Source organism: Aulonocara sp. 'chitande type north' Nkhata Bay, linkage group LG23 (assembly GCF_057382095.1).
Source record: "Aulonocara sp. 'chitande type north' Nkhata Bay isolate Kocher_YH1m ecotype deep benthic linkage group LG23, A_spYH_male_GT1.1, whole genome shotgun sequence".
NCBI classification, from domain to species: Eukaryota; Metazoa; Chordata; class Actinopteri; order Cichliformes; family Cichlidae; genus Aulonocara; species Aulonocara sp. 'chitande type north' Nkhata Bay.
In genome coordinates this window covers 47,078,391-47,095,840 of record NC_141365.1, presented here as the reverse complement: position 1 = coordinate 47,095,840, position 17,450 = coordinate 47,078,391, and the positions used below count along the sequence as shown (strand labels likewise).

Sequence of the window (17,450 nt, the reverse complement as noted above, 5' to 3'; positions counted from 1 at the left end):
GGTGTGTTCAGGACATTTGCTTGGAAGAAGCCGTCTGTGGATAAATCCTGCTCTCCACCTCAGCTGTCAGGTTTATCCAGAGAACGGCCGTCCTGACTTCCAGCAGCCCCACAGTCCTCGTTTCTAATAAACTGGCATCACTGAAATGAACTGTCTGCCTCGCTGTTCAATAATCTGCTCTTTGCCAATTTCCCAGCAGAACCTTCCACTCATATCAGCATTTTTCTGTGATTCTCACATGAACTAAACATAAAAAGCTGAAGCCAACCTCAGAGTTCCCCGTAGTGAGGAAGAGTTTCCTCTGAGCCACAGCTGAGTTTGATGCGTCCACAAAGGAAGACTGACGGGAGGACAGACTCTGGGAGAAAGGCAGATATTAAAAGATATGAATACAAAGTACGCTGCAACAAACAGGACAGCAGATTATGAAGAGCGGTTAGACCTTCATGTGTCAGTCATTGAAATGTGATCAAAGTTACCTGTTTGACATCCTGATAGAAGAAAATCAGCTTCTTGGATCCGTTTGCAGCAAAGAATTCATGGATCAGACTGAACTGGAAGAATCAGACATTAATGACTCAAAGGTTCAACTCTGAGGAAGGATCACGTCTCTGAACTTACTCTGTCATCAGAGACGATGGCGTCTTCCACCGCCGCCTCCTCCAGGCGGCCGGCGTCTGCCAGCCTGCTCATCAGGTATTTATGTCGGGCATCCAGAGCTGCCCGCCGTTCCTCCTTCACGGCTCTCGCCTGTTTGGCTACTTCTCTCCTCGCCTCATTGGACAGCAGCATCGTCCTTTTACCAGACACCTGGAGAAACATCAGCTCAGTCTACAGACGCAGAGACCAGTGAGAGCTTGGCCCAAACATCTGCAGGTTTCTGAGGACCACGTTTGACCCTGACTGGAGGCATCGATTCTGAGTGTGACTGCCTAAACTGAGCTACTGTCCCCCCTCCACTGAGACGTTGTCCTGTGATGTGTCATGGGGGGAAGTGTTCCTCACGGTTGGACTCGTGAGAAGTTCAGTCAGTTTATTCAAACTTTAAAAAGACGCATTTTCAGTCTCTGGATTTCAGCAGAAACAAATGTGAACACAGCACTTTTTGATTGAGTATAAAAGGATGAAAGAGTCAGTGATTAGTAACATTGTTGCTAGGGTTGCCAACTCCCTGAAAAATAAATAAGGGACACCTCGTGGCCAGGGCCGGGCGACCCAGTTGTCTTCACCCTTCCCAGTGTGGTGAATTTTCTAGCTCTTTTTTTGTGTGTGAAATTATTTTTTTAACCATTTGACTTGAATTTGATTTAAGTAGATATGTTCTACTTAAATCCTATTCTATTCTTTGTGATATGAACACATGTGAAACAAATGATCATTTAGCCATTTATTTTTAGCTCAAAATGACAACATTAACACGATAAAACAGGTCTCTTTCTTAAACAGAAGCCTGTCATGCTTAACTTTTGAGAATATAAGTAAATCTTTCTTTAAAAGAACTCTGTCCTGCTTAACTTAAAATAATAGAAAACAATAGAAAGAAAAACATTCTTGTAACAGTGCACATTTAGTGCATTTAGTACAATTGGCTTAATGCTAATCAGCTGCTCCTGTTTGTAAACCCGCTTGTTCCCATGATTACGCACCTTAACTCATCATCATTATTCATCTATGTATTACTTTTATGTATTAGTCATCTATTTGTTGTAATCATCTATCCTTACAGTTGTTTATTACACAAAATAAATTATATTATCACACTTCTGGCCACATAGCGCTGATATTCACTGCACATGCCCATATTAACTTTTTCCAGCCAGGTGTTTTCCTTTTCCCATTTTTCCCTTTCTCTGAACAAACATTGCTGCTCTAATGCTGGGCTCACACTGTGCGGTTTTAGGCCCATTTTAGCCGATTTTTGAGTGATCGGACCGATTTTGGCCTTCATCGTGCATCGTGTAGTATACGTGGGGTAACGAGAAGTGATTAACACCTCACGACCAGCTCCCGATCATCAATCGCTCGTGAGGGTCTCACCACAGCCGCTCACACTGCTCGCGCGCAAACACGTAAACGTTGGTGTAAAAGATGGAGCAGCACGGCTGTGCAGCGTGTGATCTGGACACAAGCAATGGAGGCACACAACCGTGAAAATAGTTGGATTTACACTGCTGCTCAGTCACAACTGCCCGATCAATGTTTTTCATTAGCAATTTAGCAAAGTTGATGGTGGTGGTGTGTCTGTGTGAGTGAAAGACGGAGAGAGAGAGCGCGACAGATTTTCTGTTATAACCTTCATTTTATGGAGGCACAGTGTGAGCACTCAGGTCGCATCAGAGCATCGGGCGGTATAGTGTGAGACCTGCATCGTGACCTACCAACTTCTAACCCCTGCGAGTCAATCGTGCAGTTTGAGCAGGAGCTGAATAACGTGACTGAAAAAATCGCACAGTGTCTGCCCAGCTTTAGGTGTACTGTCATCCGAGACTTGCACCGCAGTGTCGGCGTTTGTTTCCCTGTTGGCCATGCTTCTTGTTGTGGTCATCTGTTGTCTTCCGGTATTTTCTCCGTAAGCGACCTTTCCTTGACCAATGAGATGAGCGGTAATCTGAATTGTCATACTCGTAAGTGTGCTGTCAGCTCATTGGTCACAAAGCAGGAGAGGGGCTGGGAATTATGTTTTCAAACAAAGCGTTAATTCCATTAAAAGTTATAGACTACTTTTGATTCTCACTGTATTACGGGACAAAGTGCGTCCCTTATTAGCTCAATACGGGACGTGTACTTTTGTTTCTAAATACGGGACGATTCCGTATTTTAAGGGACGGTTGGCAACCCTAATTGTTGCTGACTGATGCTGTTGTAGAGCTGTCTTTGGATCCTCACCTTCCTGGAAGCCTTCCCTGGATTGCTCATATATCATTAACTTGTTTGTGTTCAGTAGAATCAGGTGTTGTGGATGCAGGTCGTAGCTGTGTGAGGCCTGTACAGTCAGCGCTGTGTGAGCGCTGTGTAACGTTAGCTTAGACTTCTTTCTGTTGTTATCATCCTTCAGGTTAATGTTGTTTTCATTATGCATCACAGGAAGTGTGGGTGGCTGTTAGCCTCACAGCTCATGGAGAGTTGCTGCTGCTCTGCCTCCTTTTTGATGTTTCTGCTCTTTGTGGCTTTGTGTTACTTTGTGTCGTGTCTGAAACAAAGTGAGTCCATGTTACTAACTGTAGTCGGCTCTCTGTCTCGTGCACAGCTGACTGTTGTCTGAATGAAAGTGTTTTTGTACTTTGTGTAATCTGTTGGGTCTTTGAGCCCTTTTTAAACAGCATATGAGCCATATGTATGTGTGTATATGAAAGGTTGTTTGTAATACATCAAATTGTTGCTTATTCTAGAGCTGCTGCTGTGCCTGATTGGTCTACTCGCTCGAAACTGAAGGTTGACTTGATTCTTTTGGTTTTTTACATTTTGTCAATAAACCAACTTCTTTATGATTTGAACGGCGTCTCTGACGTGTCACAGGCCTGTCAGCTTTCTTGGTGATTGGTGTAGTTTTGAGCTTCGTGCTCTGGCTGTTGTTGGGTTTTCCTCTTTCATATTAAAGCTTTTGTCCTACATTTGGCTCTAAAGTCTAATTCTAATCCCAGCACTGTGTCTGGGTGTGTGATGCTTGTTTTCCTGCTCTTTCTCATGAAACAGTCACAACATTCTCAGTCCAACTTTCACTCTTTGCTGCGTTTGCTGCAGCTGCAGTGAACATGGTGCCGTTTGCCTTTAAGAAAGTTGTGCACAAAGGCTTTTTCTCTAGCAGACAGCTGTGTGGCTAAAAGTCAGATCATTTTTTACCACCTCAGTCACACTGGACTGAAACAAGAGTGAAACTAGGAAGAATCAGAGTTTGTCCAGTGACTGCACTGATTTTCTTCATATTCACAAACTGATAATAAGTAGTTGCATCAGCTAATCACCCGGACACTGAGCGTCCAACATGCTCCCTGAAGGGAAACGATTACATCCTCCAAACAATCACAATCTGTCTCTGAATGACTGGAATTATTCTCTGATTTGTGAATAACTGGAATTTATCAATGCAGACACGTTGCCAACATGATGAAGTCAGTCTGAGTCGCATCTCTTTGGCTAACTTAACTCAAGTGGTTGCCGACTATTCTGGTTCTATTCCCATATAACAGCAGGGTTGCTGAGCACCTCTGTCACTCTGCACTTATGTTCCCAGTTCTCTTTTGTGGAGGAATTTTCCAGGAATTCCTGGGACCAGCTTTCCATGAGAGACCCGATCAGGAGCGACTGTCCTGGACACTCCCAGCATCACAGGGACTCACAAACCCGTCTACCACAGTGAGAAGACTGATGGTCACAGGCCCACATGTAGCTTTAGATCACACGTGTGCACTTCCTGTGGTCACTGCTGTAACTCTAGACTCACCGAGGGGCCAGTGGTTGGTGAGGCAGCAGCAGCTGAAGTCATGTGACTAATGGCTCTCAGCTTCTGTCCTCCTATTCGCCGGTGTCCTTCACCTGTCACACCTGGTCAAGAAAGAGTGAGAATGTTCAGAGCTTTAATGGAAAAGAATATTATTACATATAAAAGGCCTCTAACAAGTATTGTAGTGTTAATCAGGATGAAGTCCATCATGAACACTTCAGAGTGGTTCAGACAGTCGGTGTTTCATCCACAGAGCCTCCAGTCTGCATATCAAAGCATCCTGAGGAATGACAGTGAACCCCGAGTTCCCCTCATTACATTCATGTGTGTGACTGTGAGGAAAAGGTGATTGTATGAACGTGTGTGAGCGAGTGAATGAGGCTTGTATCAGAGTGGAGATAATGTCAGCGGCACAAGCTGGACGCTGCAGGTGTCACATGTGAATCTGTGCATCAGTGTCTGCACCTTTGTGGAGGTGAAGCTCAGGAGGTTTGGATTTGTTCAAAGCTCTGTCTGCTCCATCTTTCTTTCCCTCAGGCCTCTCCAGATCAGGAAGGAGGTCCTGTTCTCCTTCTCCCTCCTGGATTTCTGGATCCAGGGAAGGATCAAAGTCTCTCAGCCCAGCATCAGAGCTTCTGGCTGGGGGAGGACTGGAAGTTTCAGCTGGAGGCTGAGAGCCTGGATCTGCCATCTGAGTCACAATTCAAATATTCTCAGTAATCTCAAAAAGCAACAGAAAGGTGCCATTTTCATGAGCAGTGGGTTATCCAGCAGTTTGATTCATGTCAGCAGCATTTAGTTTGTAACTGCTGACTCACCTCTGGCTGTGTCCTGCTCTCAGGGTCACAGTGGACACTGTACCTTTGACCGAAGCTGCAAAGACAGTCAGCAGGGGTCTGGATGCATTCAGCACCACGTCCTTGTTGGGCAGACACCTTCAGTGACAGGACAGTTTATTATGCTGGTAACGTTAATAAGTCTGTTCACCTGTAGAGCTCATTTAAACACATCAGCTGTAGAACATCATGTGTCATGGCGTGTCCAAACTCACAGGCTGCATCCTCCTGAGGACCCGGCCTTCAAGGTCTACGTGGGCCGGGTCCTCCAAAGGTCGGGTAGGCGGGAAGTGAGCGGCTGTGACGGTCTGGCCTTCAGATCCGCGTCACCGCTGTCTCGGTGGAGTTTAATAAACTCAGCCGTCTGCTCCTTGCTGTCTAAAATCTAACAGGACACTGGAGTAAACTCTCGACCGTCTCACACTTCTGTTTAATCACTTTTCTGTTTGACGTTTATTCAGCTGTGTGAAAACTGTAACTTCAGCCAAACCAAACAAACAACACTGAAAAAAGCCAAACGATAACATTTTTACGTGATCTAAGTGACTTATATATCATGTTTAAACCTGAACAGCCAAAGGCCGTGGGGGTCCAAAAACGATGTGCCGGGAGTCCGCTGTTCTCGCCGGCTCTAATGACCCTCGACCTCCCGGTTAGCTATCCAGATGGTGGGTAACAGACGTCTCCAAAAACGTCAGAGCACTTTTGCAAATATGTGATATCTTGACAAACCGAGCAGATATTTGAAGTTTACACTCCTACATTCTCAAACAGGAGCCCCAGCAGAGATGGATGGCTGGCGCGGCTCTCCGGAGCCCCCAGTCAGAGCAGATGCAGGGCCAGCAGGTGTGGAGACCCCTGGCTGAGGCAGCTGAAGCTGTGGGTGGCTGTCAGCCAGCTCAGGATGCCTTTTGGGCTGCAGCAGCATAAAATCCTCAGCAGGCTGGGTAAGCTTGCGTGAGCTCTCTGTGGAGGCTGTTGCAGCTGAGATGGCTCACCCAAGCGGTGCAAACTTAGTTACCTTCAAGGCTCCAGAGTCAGCTGAGGTCAGCAGCTCAGCCTCTGGGGAGGTTACAATCCCTGGAACAGCCAGGTCTCTACAACCAGAAACAGTCTTTGCATGTGCAGCTTCAGAACCAGACTTGAAGTTCCAGGTAGTGTCCGATGTCCCAGAAACACTCAGGTGCTCACTGAGCAATCTCTTGAGGCCAACACTCACAAAATCAAACAGTCTTTGGCTGAGCCTTTGTGGGAACATTTATCGTCTGTGCTGGAAAGGTGGAAACATCTGGGAGATGCAGCCTTAACACACTGGGCTTCACAAGTCCTTGGAGGCAGCTCATTAAACTCAGGGATGCAGACAAAATCAGCACTTGCAGGAACACAATGTGCCCTCTCACAATGAGCTTGGAAGCATAAACTGAGTTTTCCTCACTGACTGTTTCAGACAGGATTGTGGGAGCAACACAAAAAGCAGCTTCAGCTGGAAACACACAGTTTAGTGTCATTGCTGCTCGCTTTAAGTCACAATAAACAGGAAACTCATTGTGTCTCATGTCAGAATCAAATCACTCATATACAGGACAGGAAGAGGCGGGGCTTATTTCCTGCAGGGAGAGGTTAGCAGTCTGTGTCTTTCTCATTTCTGACTCCTAAAGAGCTGAAAAACACAGGCTGTTATTGGCTGGCTGACACTGGGATTAATGTCCTTGAAGCCAGCAGTCTTTAATGTCCAGGTTCAGAACGGGCAGGTGAAAAACAGTCCTTTATGTCCTCTGATGTTCAATAAACTGTCCTGATTACTGAGGGAGCAGAGAAAGTGTCTCCATCACTCACCACAGCTGGATGCTCTGAAATCCTGGAATCCAGCTGTGGAGAGGAGCGCCGGCGGCGTGGACGCAGTTTAGTAATCAGGGAATGGGAGGCAGGAGGGAAACACAGCTGGGACCAATTACACACACGAGACAGGAAACAGTAACACAGGACTGTCAAAGTAAAACAGGAAATATAACACAGAGTCCAAAGTAAGGAGACGTGGGACACAGTGAAGACACAGAAACAGAAACCAGGGGCCCGTTCTTCGTACGTCGCTCACTACATCCAAGATCAAATGACACATCCAAGACCAAACCATCGCGCTAACCGTGAGCGCGCTAATCCGGTTCCCCGAACACACCTGTTGTTGACGATTAGTACAGCTGGACGCAGTAATGTGACATTACTGGGTGTCGTAAAAGGGGCTACGCATCAATAGTAGAAACATCGATCGGCAACCCGCTGATTGGTCGGCGAAAATGTCGAAGGGGCGCGCTCGGTATTTTCCGGCAGCAGAGCAAGAACTCTTGATTGAGGGATTTCAGGAGTTTCAGAGTTTAATTAAAACGCAAGGGAACACTGCAAAGGCTGCAAAAGCAAGGAGAGAGGGCTGGCAGGAAGTTGCTGACAAATTAAACTCGTAAGTAATTCAATAATAACAATAATAATGGAGTGGGTTTATATAGCGCTTTTCAAGGCACCCAAAGCGCATGACAATACCACTATTCAGTCACTTTATTATTTATTCATAGATTTATTATATTACACTATATTATCCAATATTATATTACATTATATTATAATATTGTAACGATGGTTAAGTGTTATTGTACATGTTGGTTATCTTTGCACACTGTTGTTGTTCCTTTAAGATTCATGTTTGGTTGTGCTGCAGGAAGTAGGGAGGGTGGTGTGGAGGAAGGGGAGGGGGGACCTGGGTTCTGTGTTGTGTGGGTGCCAGGCTGAAGAGAGGGGTAGCACGAGGGCGCTCTCCCCTGAGTTAGCAACCCGCTTGCTTATGTGCCGAATAAACGGACAAACTGAGACCCAACCGTCTGGTTCTTGTGAACGTTACATTGGTGTCAGAAGTGAAGAAAGAAAAAAGAACCCCAGAACGCCCGACACCCTGTTGCTGGCGACGCTTGCCGTTACGAGACGAGGATGTTGCCGGGCAGGATTAAGAAGGAGACGGAGGAGAGGGAGGTTCGTCCGCGCTCGCCCGCCCATGGAGTGAGGGAAACGGCGCTGCGGCTGTCTGCCGAGGCTGGATTTTCTCCAGGTTTGACTAGGCTCGGGTACTGTTCGCACAGCGGCCGCGATTCCGGCGGGAAGGAGTCGACCTCGCTTGGCGCGCCGTCACGTGATGTAAACAAACATGGCGGCGCCCAGCAAGCTGCAGCGCATATAAAAACGCCTAAGTTCAGCGGCAAGACGCCATGGGAAGTGTTTATCGCACAGTTCGAGCTGTTAGCTGTTGCAGCTGGCTGGTCTGAGGAACATAAAGCTCTCCAGTTGGCTTTGTGCCTGTGTGAGGATGCAGCTGCATGCCTGCTGCTGCTAACCGAGGAGCAGAGGGGAGATTATAATGCTCTGGTCGGAGCACTTCAGAGGCGCTTCGGGCAGTATAACCAACCAGTGCTGCTGAGGTCGGAGTTCCACAACAGACGCAGATTGCCAGGTGAGCCCCTCCGCATTTTGGCCCATGAAGTCGAGTGCCTTTGCCGGAGGGCGTATGACAGCATGCCACCATCAGTGCAGGCGGAGTTAGCTCGGGACCAGTTCCTGCAGGCCCTGAGCCCTAAAGAGCTCCGTATGCAAACTCAGCTTGCTCGGCCGGCCACACTCAGTGCAGCCCTGGAGCTAGCGTTGGAGAGGGAGATGCTTGCGGGATCCTCTGGGGGCGCTGATGACGCACACGTGGTGAGGGCTGTGTCAGCACCTGTGGAACAGACGGAGACGCCAGCGGGCCTGTGCAGTTTGGTGCAGGCGGCTTCGCTGCAGTCGCCTTCCCCTCGGGCTGGCCCACACCGCCGACCGCAGAGCTGCTGGGGATGTGGACAAGTCGGACACCTCATCAGGCAGTGCCCCAAGCTTGCAGTGGTTCAGGGAAACGCCCATGGGCCCGTGTAGGCGGGAGTACACGGGCCTGGGAGAACGACATCCCCACTCCACCGCCACCCCCACCTGGTGCGGCCATCGCTGTGGGCTGGACCCAGGTTGGCGGCTTTTGCCATGTTCCAGTGACGATTCAAGGTGGGGGACCTCGGTGTGTCTTATGCTGCCTGGGTGGCTGACGTGCAGTACGCCTGCATCCTTGGGCTGGATTTTTTACGAGCCATTGGTGGTGTACTGGACTTAGGCAAAGGCTTCCTCGCACTCCCTGATGGGAAGAAGGTGCCGCTTATTCCCCCCCCCGGTCTGCACAGCATCTGCCGCGGCGTCCACCTCCACCGCAGAGACCCCTGCAGAACCGCCAGCAGAACAGCGAGCGGAGGAGGAGGAGAGGCTCTCAGCAGTGAGGAGTATCTGGTCAAAGAACTGTGAGGGGCTGACTCCACAGCAGCAAGAGAGTCTATGGCAGGTACTAAAAGAGTTTAGTGACATTTTTGCCCTGAAAGAAAGTGATGTTGGCTTGACACACTTGGTAGAGCACGTCATTGAGACCGGGGATGCCCAGCCTATTAAAGTGCGCCCCCGCCGCCTGCCCCTGGCTCATCAGGAGGCTGCAGACAGAGAGTTGTGTGAAATGATGAAGGCGGGCATCATAGAGCCATCTGATAGCCCGTGGGCCTCCGCGGTGGTGATGGTGCCTAAGAAAAAAAGTCCTAGGATGCGTTTCTGTGTGGACTACAGACCACTCAACAAAGTGACGAAGAAGGACTCTTACCCCCTTCCCAGGATTGATGAGTCTCTCGACTTAGTAGCCGGGTCCTCCTGGTTCTCCACCCTGGACCTGCAGAGTGGCTACTGGCAGGTGCCACTGTCCCCGGAATCCAGACCGAAGACAGCCTTCTGCACTAACAGGGGACTATGGCAGTTCAAAGTCCTGAGCTTTGGTCTTTGCAACGCTCCTGCGACCTTCGAGAGGCTTATGGACAGTGTGCTGGCTGGTGTCCCACGGCAACGGTGTCTGGTTTACCTGGATGATCTTCTAGTGCACGGGAGCTCCTTTGATGCTGCCCTGGATGCCCTGAGACAAGTGTTGGAGAGGGTGGCGGCTGCAGGCCTGAAGCTGCATCCCGACAAGTGCCACTTCATGAGGAGGGAGGTGGAGTTTCTGGGCCACAAGCTGGGTCGTGAGGGCATCAGCACTTTGGAGGAAAAAATTCACACCATTACCGAGTGGCCCACACCAGCAGACCAGAAACAGCTCAAAAGCTTCCTAGGACTGGCGTCTTATTACAGGAGGTTTGTGAAGGGCTTTTCCTCCATAGCCGCACCACTCTTCCACCTGCTGCAGAAGGACCGTGACTTCATCTGGACCCAGGACTGTCAGCAGGCGTTCAACACCCTCCGCAAATCGCTGACAGAGTCCCCAGTCCTCGCCCCCCCTGACCCCACCCTGCCTTTTGTCCTGGACACTGACGCAAGTAATGTGGGGCTGGGAGCTGTGTTGTCGCAGGTTGGGCCGGAAGGTGAGAAGGTGGTGGCGTACTTCAGTCGGGTCCTGAACAGGAGTGAGCGGCGCTACTGTGTCACACGACGAGAGCTGCTGGCTGTGGTGGCAGGGGTGAGACACTTTAAGTACTACCTGTGCGGCACAGCATTTGTTATCAGAACTGATCATGCTGCCCTTCAGTGGCTGATGTCTTTCAGGGAGCCAGAGGGACAGGTGGCTCGCTGGCTGGAGGAGCTCCAAGCCTTCAATTTCACTGTGGAGCACAGAGCAGGGACGCACCATTCTAACGCAGACGCCCTCTCTCGCCGCCCATGTGCTGCAGCTGGCTGCCGTTACTGTGAGAAGCGAGAGGAGATAGAGCGGGAACTCACGACAATAGACGGAGCAGCACAGCTCGCCTGCAGGGCTCTTCTGGTGGTGGATGCAGCGGAGTGGAGGGCACGGCAGGAACAAGACACAGACCTGCTGCCGGTCCTGCAGTGGCTGGAGAAGGGGGAGCAACCCCTTTGGGATGAGGTCACTGGGTTTTCCATCTGTACCAGGGGGCTATGGGCCAAGTTTGCAGCTCTCAGGCTGAAGGAGGGGGTGTTGGAGCGTGCCTGGAAGGATCCTGCCACGGGGGAGGAGAGGTGGCAGGTTGTGGTGCCAAGGTCGCTGAGGTCAGCGGTGCTGGAAGCCTGCCATGGGAGCACTGGCTCCGGCCACTTTGGGGTCTCTAACGGTGTGTTCACACCGAACGCGATGGACACGAATAGAGCGTCAGGTTTACATGTAAAGTCAATGGAAAGGCGCGATGACGCGCGATTGCGGGTCCCGCGAAAATTCGGAAGCAGATTTGCGTCGCGAAAACGCCAAAACGCGTGAAACGCGCGTCAGTGTAGCGCGTCTGGCGCGTTTGACTCGCGAATAAAACCACGCGCGTGAGTTTTTGTGTTGCATTTTGTGCATACGCGCGTTTCGCGTCTACCGCTCGAGTTGGAAAAATCTGAACTCCAGCGTCAAATCGCGCCGCGACAACCAATCAGGAGCCTGGTGACGTGGCTGTTACCTAGGTCAAAGGGGCAGATCCAGCCAAAGCCTTTCATACTTCAATGGAGGGGAAGGCTAATCAATGCGGTAGCAAACAACTCGGAGCTGTACAACACCAGCTGCTTTCAGTACCGAGACAGGAATAAAAAGGACCGAGCTTGGAGGAAGATATGTGAAGAGATCGGGCAACCTGGTAAGTTCATTCATTTCTCTTTTGAAAGTTTTCACTGACCCGGGGAAGCCGCACAAAAGCTAGCAAGCCACCGCTATTTTCCCACTGACGTACAAATACCGTTCTGCTTTTATGCATGTTGTCATTTAGGAATATATTTTATTGTTTATTAATAAACAGCACACAGTGGTCCCGCTGTTCATCCGTCACTGCTTTGCTTTTTCGCTGATTTTTTATTGCACAGTACAGCATTGCATTCTGCAGCCTGATTGACAAATCTCCTGCGCTTGCCAAATTTATCACGTTTGGTTTTGATAACCATCGCGTCCAATAGAAAAAACAGCACAAAAACACCCATAACTATGAGCCTCATTCGGAAATAGACACCTGCACCGTGAGGGAAAAAGGCGCACGAAAGTGGCGGGCAGATGAAGACAAACCGCGGCATAATAATACTTTTACGTTTTGCAATCTACAAAGGTTTGCACTTTGAGAATCAATTGTGAGAACTGTGACCAGGGGCTAGTTATTCTGAGAACCCCTGCAATAAATGAGGGACCACTGTCTACTCTACGATTATTATATCCAACCTGTTAACATTTAATACTGTATTGATAGAACGAACTGATTCTGCAGCAGAGCATCCCCAGTCCCTGAGCTCCTGCTGCTGCACCCACAGATATGTACAGCAAGCACTGATACCTTTTTAGTCGGTGGGATTCCCTTGTGATCACCTTTACTAAATATCTACAACCAATCTGATTATATCCTGTTATTGTTTTTTTTTTTTTTTTCAATGTTGAAATTAAAATCTAGTAGCAGCCTTCTCATTTCTTTGTGTTTTGTGCTGTTTTACAGGCCCACAGAGGAGGACGGCTCCGAGGCAGATGAGGGACGGGTCCCAGGACGGTCCATCGGCGGTGGAGCTGGCCACCCTGGAGTCCCTGAAGAGGCCACACCAGTCTCCAATGGAGCATTTCCTCCTCAGCCTTGTTCCTGCTCTGGAGAGCAGCTGGTCCTTTTTATTCCTGTCTCTCTGTAAATTCTTATATTTTATATATTTATGTTTAATGTTTTTCTGTTTGAGAATTTTAATATTATTTCAAATAAATGTTTATAATGACTAATGTCTCAGTTCTACTACACAGCAAATGTTGGCACACAACTTGACACATGTAGAATTTATTTCATATTATACTAATGACAAAATATACTGATACAGTGGGATGCAGAAGTTTGGGCAACCTTGTTAATAGACATTATTTTCCTGTATAAATCGTTGGTTGTTACAATAAAAAATGTCAGTTAAATATCATACAGGAGACACACACAGTGATATTTGAGAAGTGAAAAGAAGTTTACTGGATTTACAGAAAGTGTGCAATAATTGTTTAAACAAAATCAAGCAGGTGCATCAATTTGGGCACCACAAAAAAGAAATGAAATAAATATTTAGTGTATATCAATGTGTGTGTCTCCTATATGATATATGGGGTGCCTTTGTCTGGATGTGCTTCCCATCCAGAGCTGCACAGCACAGAGGAAAGTTCCAGCGCTCCTGGAATCCCTCTGTGATGGACCACCAGTCTCCAGATGAAGGCACAGCCATGAAGTCGTCCACTAGACAGTCCCAGATGGACGTCGCTGCCTGGGGGGTGATCTGGCTCACCGTGGACACACCGACTCTGAAACTGAACGCGATGGTCCTGAAGGAGTCCCCGGTGACAAGGAACCTGGACAAAATTGTTCAAAATCAGTATTATGTGTACTGCAGTTACAAAATACATTATTCAAATTCCAAAATACTTTTGTGATGTCAGATTTAAATCACAAAACATGAATCTTACATAAAATATTTTGTAATTATAAGGATAATTACAAAATGTATATTAGATAATATCTAAAACAGTTGTGTTTTGTTTTAACTTTAACATATCATAATTTGATTGGTAGCAACTTTCACAACTACAGTGAGCCAATCACTCATAATTCCTAAACATGTCAATCAGGTAGGAATGAAGTAAGACATTAATAGAAATAAAGAGTTGTATGTTGACATGTAGCCCTTTCCTTGCTTAAATCATTAATATTTTTGAAAAATTAATCTGTGATAAGACATAGCTTATCAAGATAGAACCATGTAACTAAAGATGAACCAAACTGTTCACAGTTTTATCTAACTCTGTTTTAATAAAGGCTGTGACCCCTGCTATAGAGTCTGACAGCTGCAGAGATTATATACAAATATTCAACTATCCCAGAATTAAACCAGGTCTAAATAAAAAGGAGTGAGTATCACTACAAAGGTTAACTCAGTGGTCCTAATGCTACAGTTTGATATCAGCAAACACCGAGCGCATACATTGATGTGACACCACAGCCACGCTATCATGCAAACACTGATAACAGCATAAATCGAATTAAATCGGGACTTGATGAGAGCTTCTGAGTATCACTAGAAATATTATAAAGAGTCGTCTCTGTACCACAGTTTGCTTTCAGTAAACACCGACAGCATTCACTGTTAGCATAGCACATCCATGTTAGCAGTGTATAACTGGATGGATTAGCATATTAGCACAGATATCAATAAAGGACTACCGTATTAAATAGTTTTACTAACCTCAGGCAGACGGACAGGCACTCTGCAGGTGGGATTGAGCGTCTGTAGTTGGTGTCTAGGCGGGCGATGCTGGGACCGACGAGGGAAAGCAGGTCCTCAAACTAGAGGTCTGCGCGGGAATGTTTTTTTAGTCCCGCTCCCGCAAGGTTTTGTACCGCACCCGACCGCTCCCGCTGTATATTCAGTCTTTGTTCACCCGCTGCCCGCTTAGAATAATTTTCTACCCGACCCGACCGTTCCCGCTAAATTTAGATCTGGTTTCCAAAATCTCACATTTAAATGGGGTACCACCAAAAAATAGAGATAACAGATAAAACTGCAGGTTGTGCAATGATTGTATTTATTTTTCTTAAACAAGATGCATTTATCTGTCAACATGCAACATTTATCTTTTAACATGGAAAACGTGTTGCAAAAATAAAATAAATAAAAACGAATACAGCATTGTGGCCTACTTGTTATTTTTATGTAAAATACAAACGTAACATTTTTCTGTCAACACAGTAGGGAAAGTGTCGCGAAAAAAAAAAAAGTCACTTAAAATTGTAAACAAAAGAACAAAATAGTTGGCCACTGCGAAATTAAATGGTTGTTTAAACTATCAGTTTAACGAAAAAATGTCCCAATGTCGAATTCAAGGTCTCTCCTACAAAAGAAAATATGCATATATAAATACAACAATAAACGACATCTCAAAATTATAAACTATTAATCAAATGAACGAAACTTACTTAAAAAATCCAAATTATTTTAAATTTCCATGCAGGAAAAGAATGTCACTGACTGATGAGGGTTTCAGTACTGAACGTCTCTCCTCCAAAATCCGACCACAAAGGCTGAATGCTCTCTCGGAAGGTGCACTCGTTGCCGGGATGCAGAGGACAAATCTTGCAAGGTTGCTCAGGGCAGGGAACTGGGAACTGTTGGAATTCCACCACTGCAAAATGTTTTGTTGACTTGATAATTCAAGTTTCATGGTCCTGTACTCCTGAATCTGAACATCTAGTGATTTTGATCCACATGATTCTTCCTCTTCCTCCCAATCTGAAAATTTATGAAGAACAGTAGGCCTTTTGGCAGGTGTTGGTTCAACATCCTCATCATGTGCATGATCAAACTTTAAATCTTCGATCATCTCCTTGACTCCCTGTATCACATTCTGTCGCCCTCTTTCATCTAACATTCTCAGACCTCGCAGATTTGGTGTCAGAAAGGTTGCTATTTTATAAAGCATGTGAACAGAATGGGATGAAGTGCTGTCTGCTGACAGTAATTCTTTCAGCCGTGTTACACAGACGGTTGCAATTTCAGAGAGCAGAGGGTCTTTTGTGGCTGATGTACAGTGCTCAATTAATCGCACAGACCACGGAAGAACAAGTGAGGCACTGGGAGCTGTGTTATCAGTTTCCAAGTCGTCAGTTGCCTCTTTGAAGGGTTTTAGGAATGATACTAGTAACTTAAGAGTACTGATGCTAATGCCTCCGATCTTGTCATAATTATTGCTCTCAGTCAGCACAGATGCAATGTCTTCGTACTGTTCCAAGACAGAATTTAACATGTCAAAGTTAGAGTTCCATCGTGTCTCTATGGATTGTTTCAGTGACTTTTCAAGCTTGCCCTGCTGTCCTGAGTGTTTGAAATATGTAACCAACTTTTTAACATCAGTCAGAAGGCTAGCGATCTCTGGAGACTTTTCGATTATGGCAGTACCAAACGCACTGGAGAGAGTCACGTTTAGTATGTGCGCTGTGCAGTTTAGCCTCGTGTATTCTCGTAAGGCACTGATCATGTTGGCTCCACGATCTGTGACAAAAATAATCTTTTTGCCCATGTCTGTCGCATCAATGCCAAACACTCTGAGATTCTGCAGCAGGTGCCTTCGAATGTTTTCACCTGTCTTTGAGGTGCTTGGGTCAAAAGGGGCAGCAAAAAGCACTCTTCAATGTAGCTCAGATTGCTCATTAACGTAATGGATGGTTGCAGACAAAAAGGACGTTTTTCGATATGTTTCTGTCCATATGTCTGCTGTAACAGCACATCCAAACTTCGATATTGTTGCAGTGATTTCCTCCACAACATGTTTACGTAGACTCTGAGCCCTCATTTCAACATTTCTTGACACCGTTGTGGGGTGTGGTAGTATCTCACAGACATCGAATTTTCCTATTCTTGCTGCTGTGTCGACCAAATGTTGGGCCAGCTGTGTGAAGCCTTTTCCAGAGATGGTATCATACGGTCGAATGTCTTGGCAAACAAACTGAACACATTTGTCTCTGGTTTCTTTTTTAAACTTCTCTGGCACCAGCAAAGATTTAGTAAATGCCAGTTTTGTTTGCCCCTTTGTGATGGGACATGAGTGCCGCCTTAAACCTGAGGTTCCAGTCTTGTGACTGCAAAAGGGTAAAACTTTGAGGCATTTATCGCATTGTACAAAGGGTAATTTTTTTCCATTTGCGTCTATGACGCATGAAAAAGACTCCCATACATCAGACTTGCCTGATGTGGGTTTCCTTAAAGTAAACTGACCGTTGTCTAATCCCAGCTGAACGTCCTTCAAGGAAATTGCATCTTCAGTTTGCTCTGCCATGTTGGTAAAGCGCGCTCTGATGCAGGTGATGCGCGCACAGAGTCACAGACTGTGCAAGTAAAATGCACGTGCAAAAAGCACTGATCCATGCGCTCAGTACGTGTAACAGGCGTGAGCACTGGCTGTACCAGTGCTCAATTAGAATGAGGAAATCACAGATATGCTGTTCCGAAAAAATGTCGGGCACGCTATATTTTCAGACCGCCCGCTCCCGTTCAAATTACACCAGAGTTACCGACCGCTACCGCATTTTATTTGGAAATTTATTCCCGCGCCGCAAGAAATCTGGTCGGGTCCCGCGGCTCCCGCGGGACAGCCGCGGGAATGC

The 17,450-nt window shown here is 47.0% G+C and overlaps 2 protein-coding genes and 1 long non-coding RNA gene across 3 annotated transcripts in view; 1 reads left to right on the top strand and 2 right to left on the bottom strand.

Annotated features, from left to right (window-relative positions):
- Positions 1–17,450, bottom strand: part of LOC147302822 (ribonuclease inhibitor-like) — a gene marked incomplete at its 5' end in the record, with an annotated part of 440,111 nt that overhangs the window by 350,040 nt on the left and 72,621 nt on the right. The gene's annotated exons all lie outside the window — the stretch shown is intronic.
- On the bottom strand, positions 215–5,132 carry LOC147302826 (dynein axonemal heavy chain 5-like). The gene is made up of 5 exons (XM_086284518.1): positions 4,907–5,132; positions 4,442–4,542; positions 622–810; positions 480–554; positions 215–358 (listed from the first exon to the last, which is right to left on the bottom strand). Exons 1-5 carry the CDS (start codon positions 5,130–5,132, stop codon positions 215–217), a joined length of 735 nt encoding a protein of 244 aa, XP_086140644.1.
- Positions 11,476–13,039, top strand: LOC147302825 (uncharacterized). Its single transcript, XR_015127337.1, has 2 exons — positions 11,476–11,933; positions 12,771–13,039. It is a non-coding gene; the product is annotated as an uncharacterized LOC147302825 (long non-coding RNA).

Bases quoted from the DNA above. Each gene is read 5' to 3' on its own strand.
- LOC147302826 (XM_086284518.1), bottom strand. From the start codon at position 5,132: ATGGCAGATCCAGGCTCTCAGCCTCCAGCTGAAACTTCCAGTCCTCCC. The intron at 4,543-4,906 runs GTGCAGACACTG...TTTCTTGACCAG, and splicing joins TGAGCTTCACCTCCACAAAG to GTGTGACAGGTGAAGGACAC. The intron at 359-479 runs GTAACTTTGATC...CCTTTCTCCCAG, and splicing joins TCTATCAGGATGTCAAACAG to AGTCTGTCCTCCCGTCAGTC.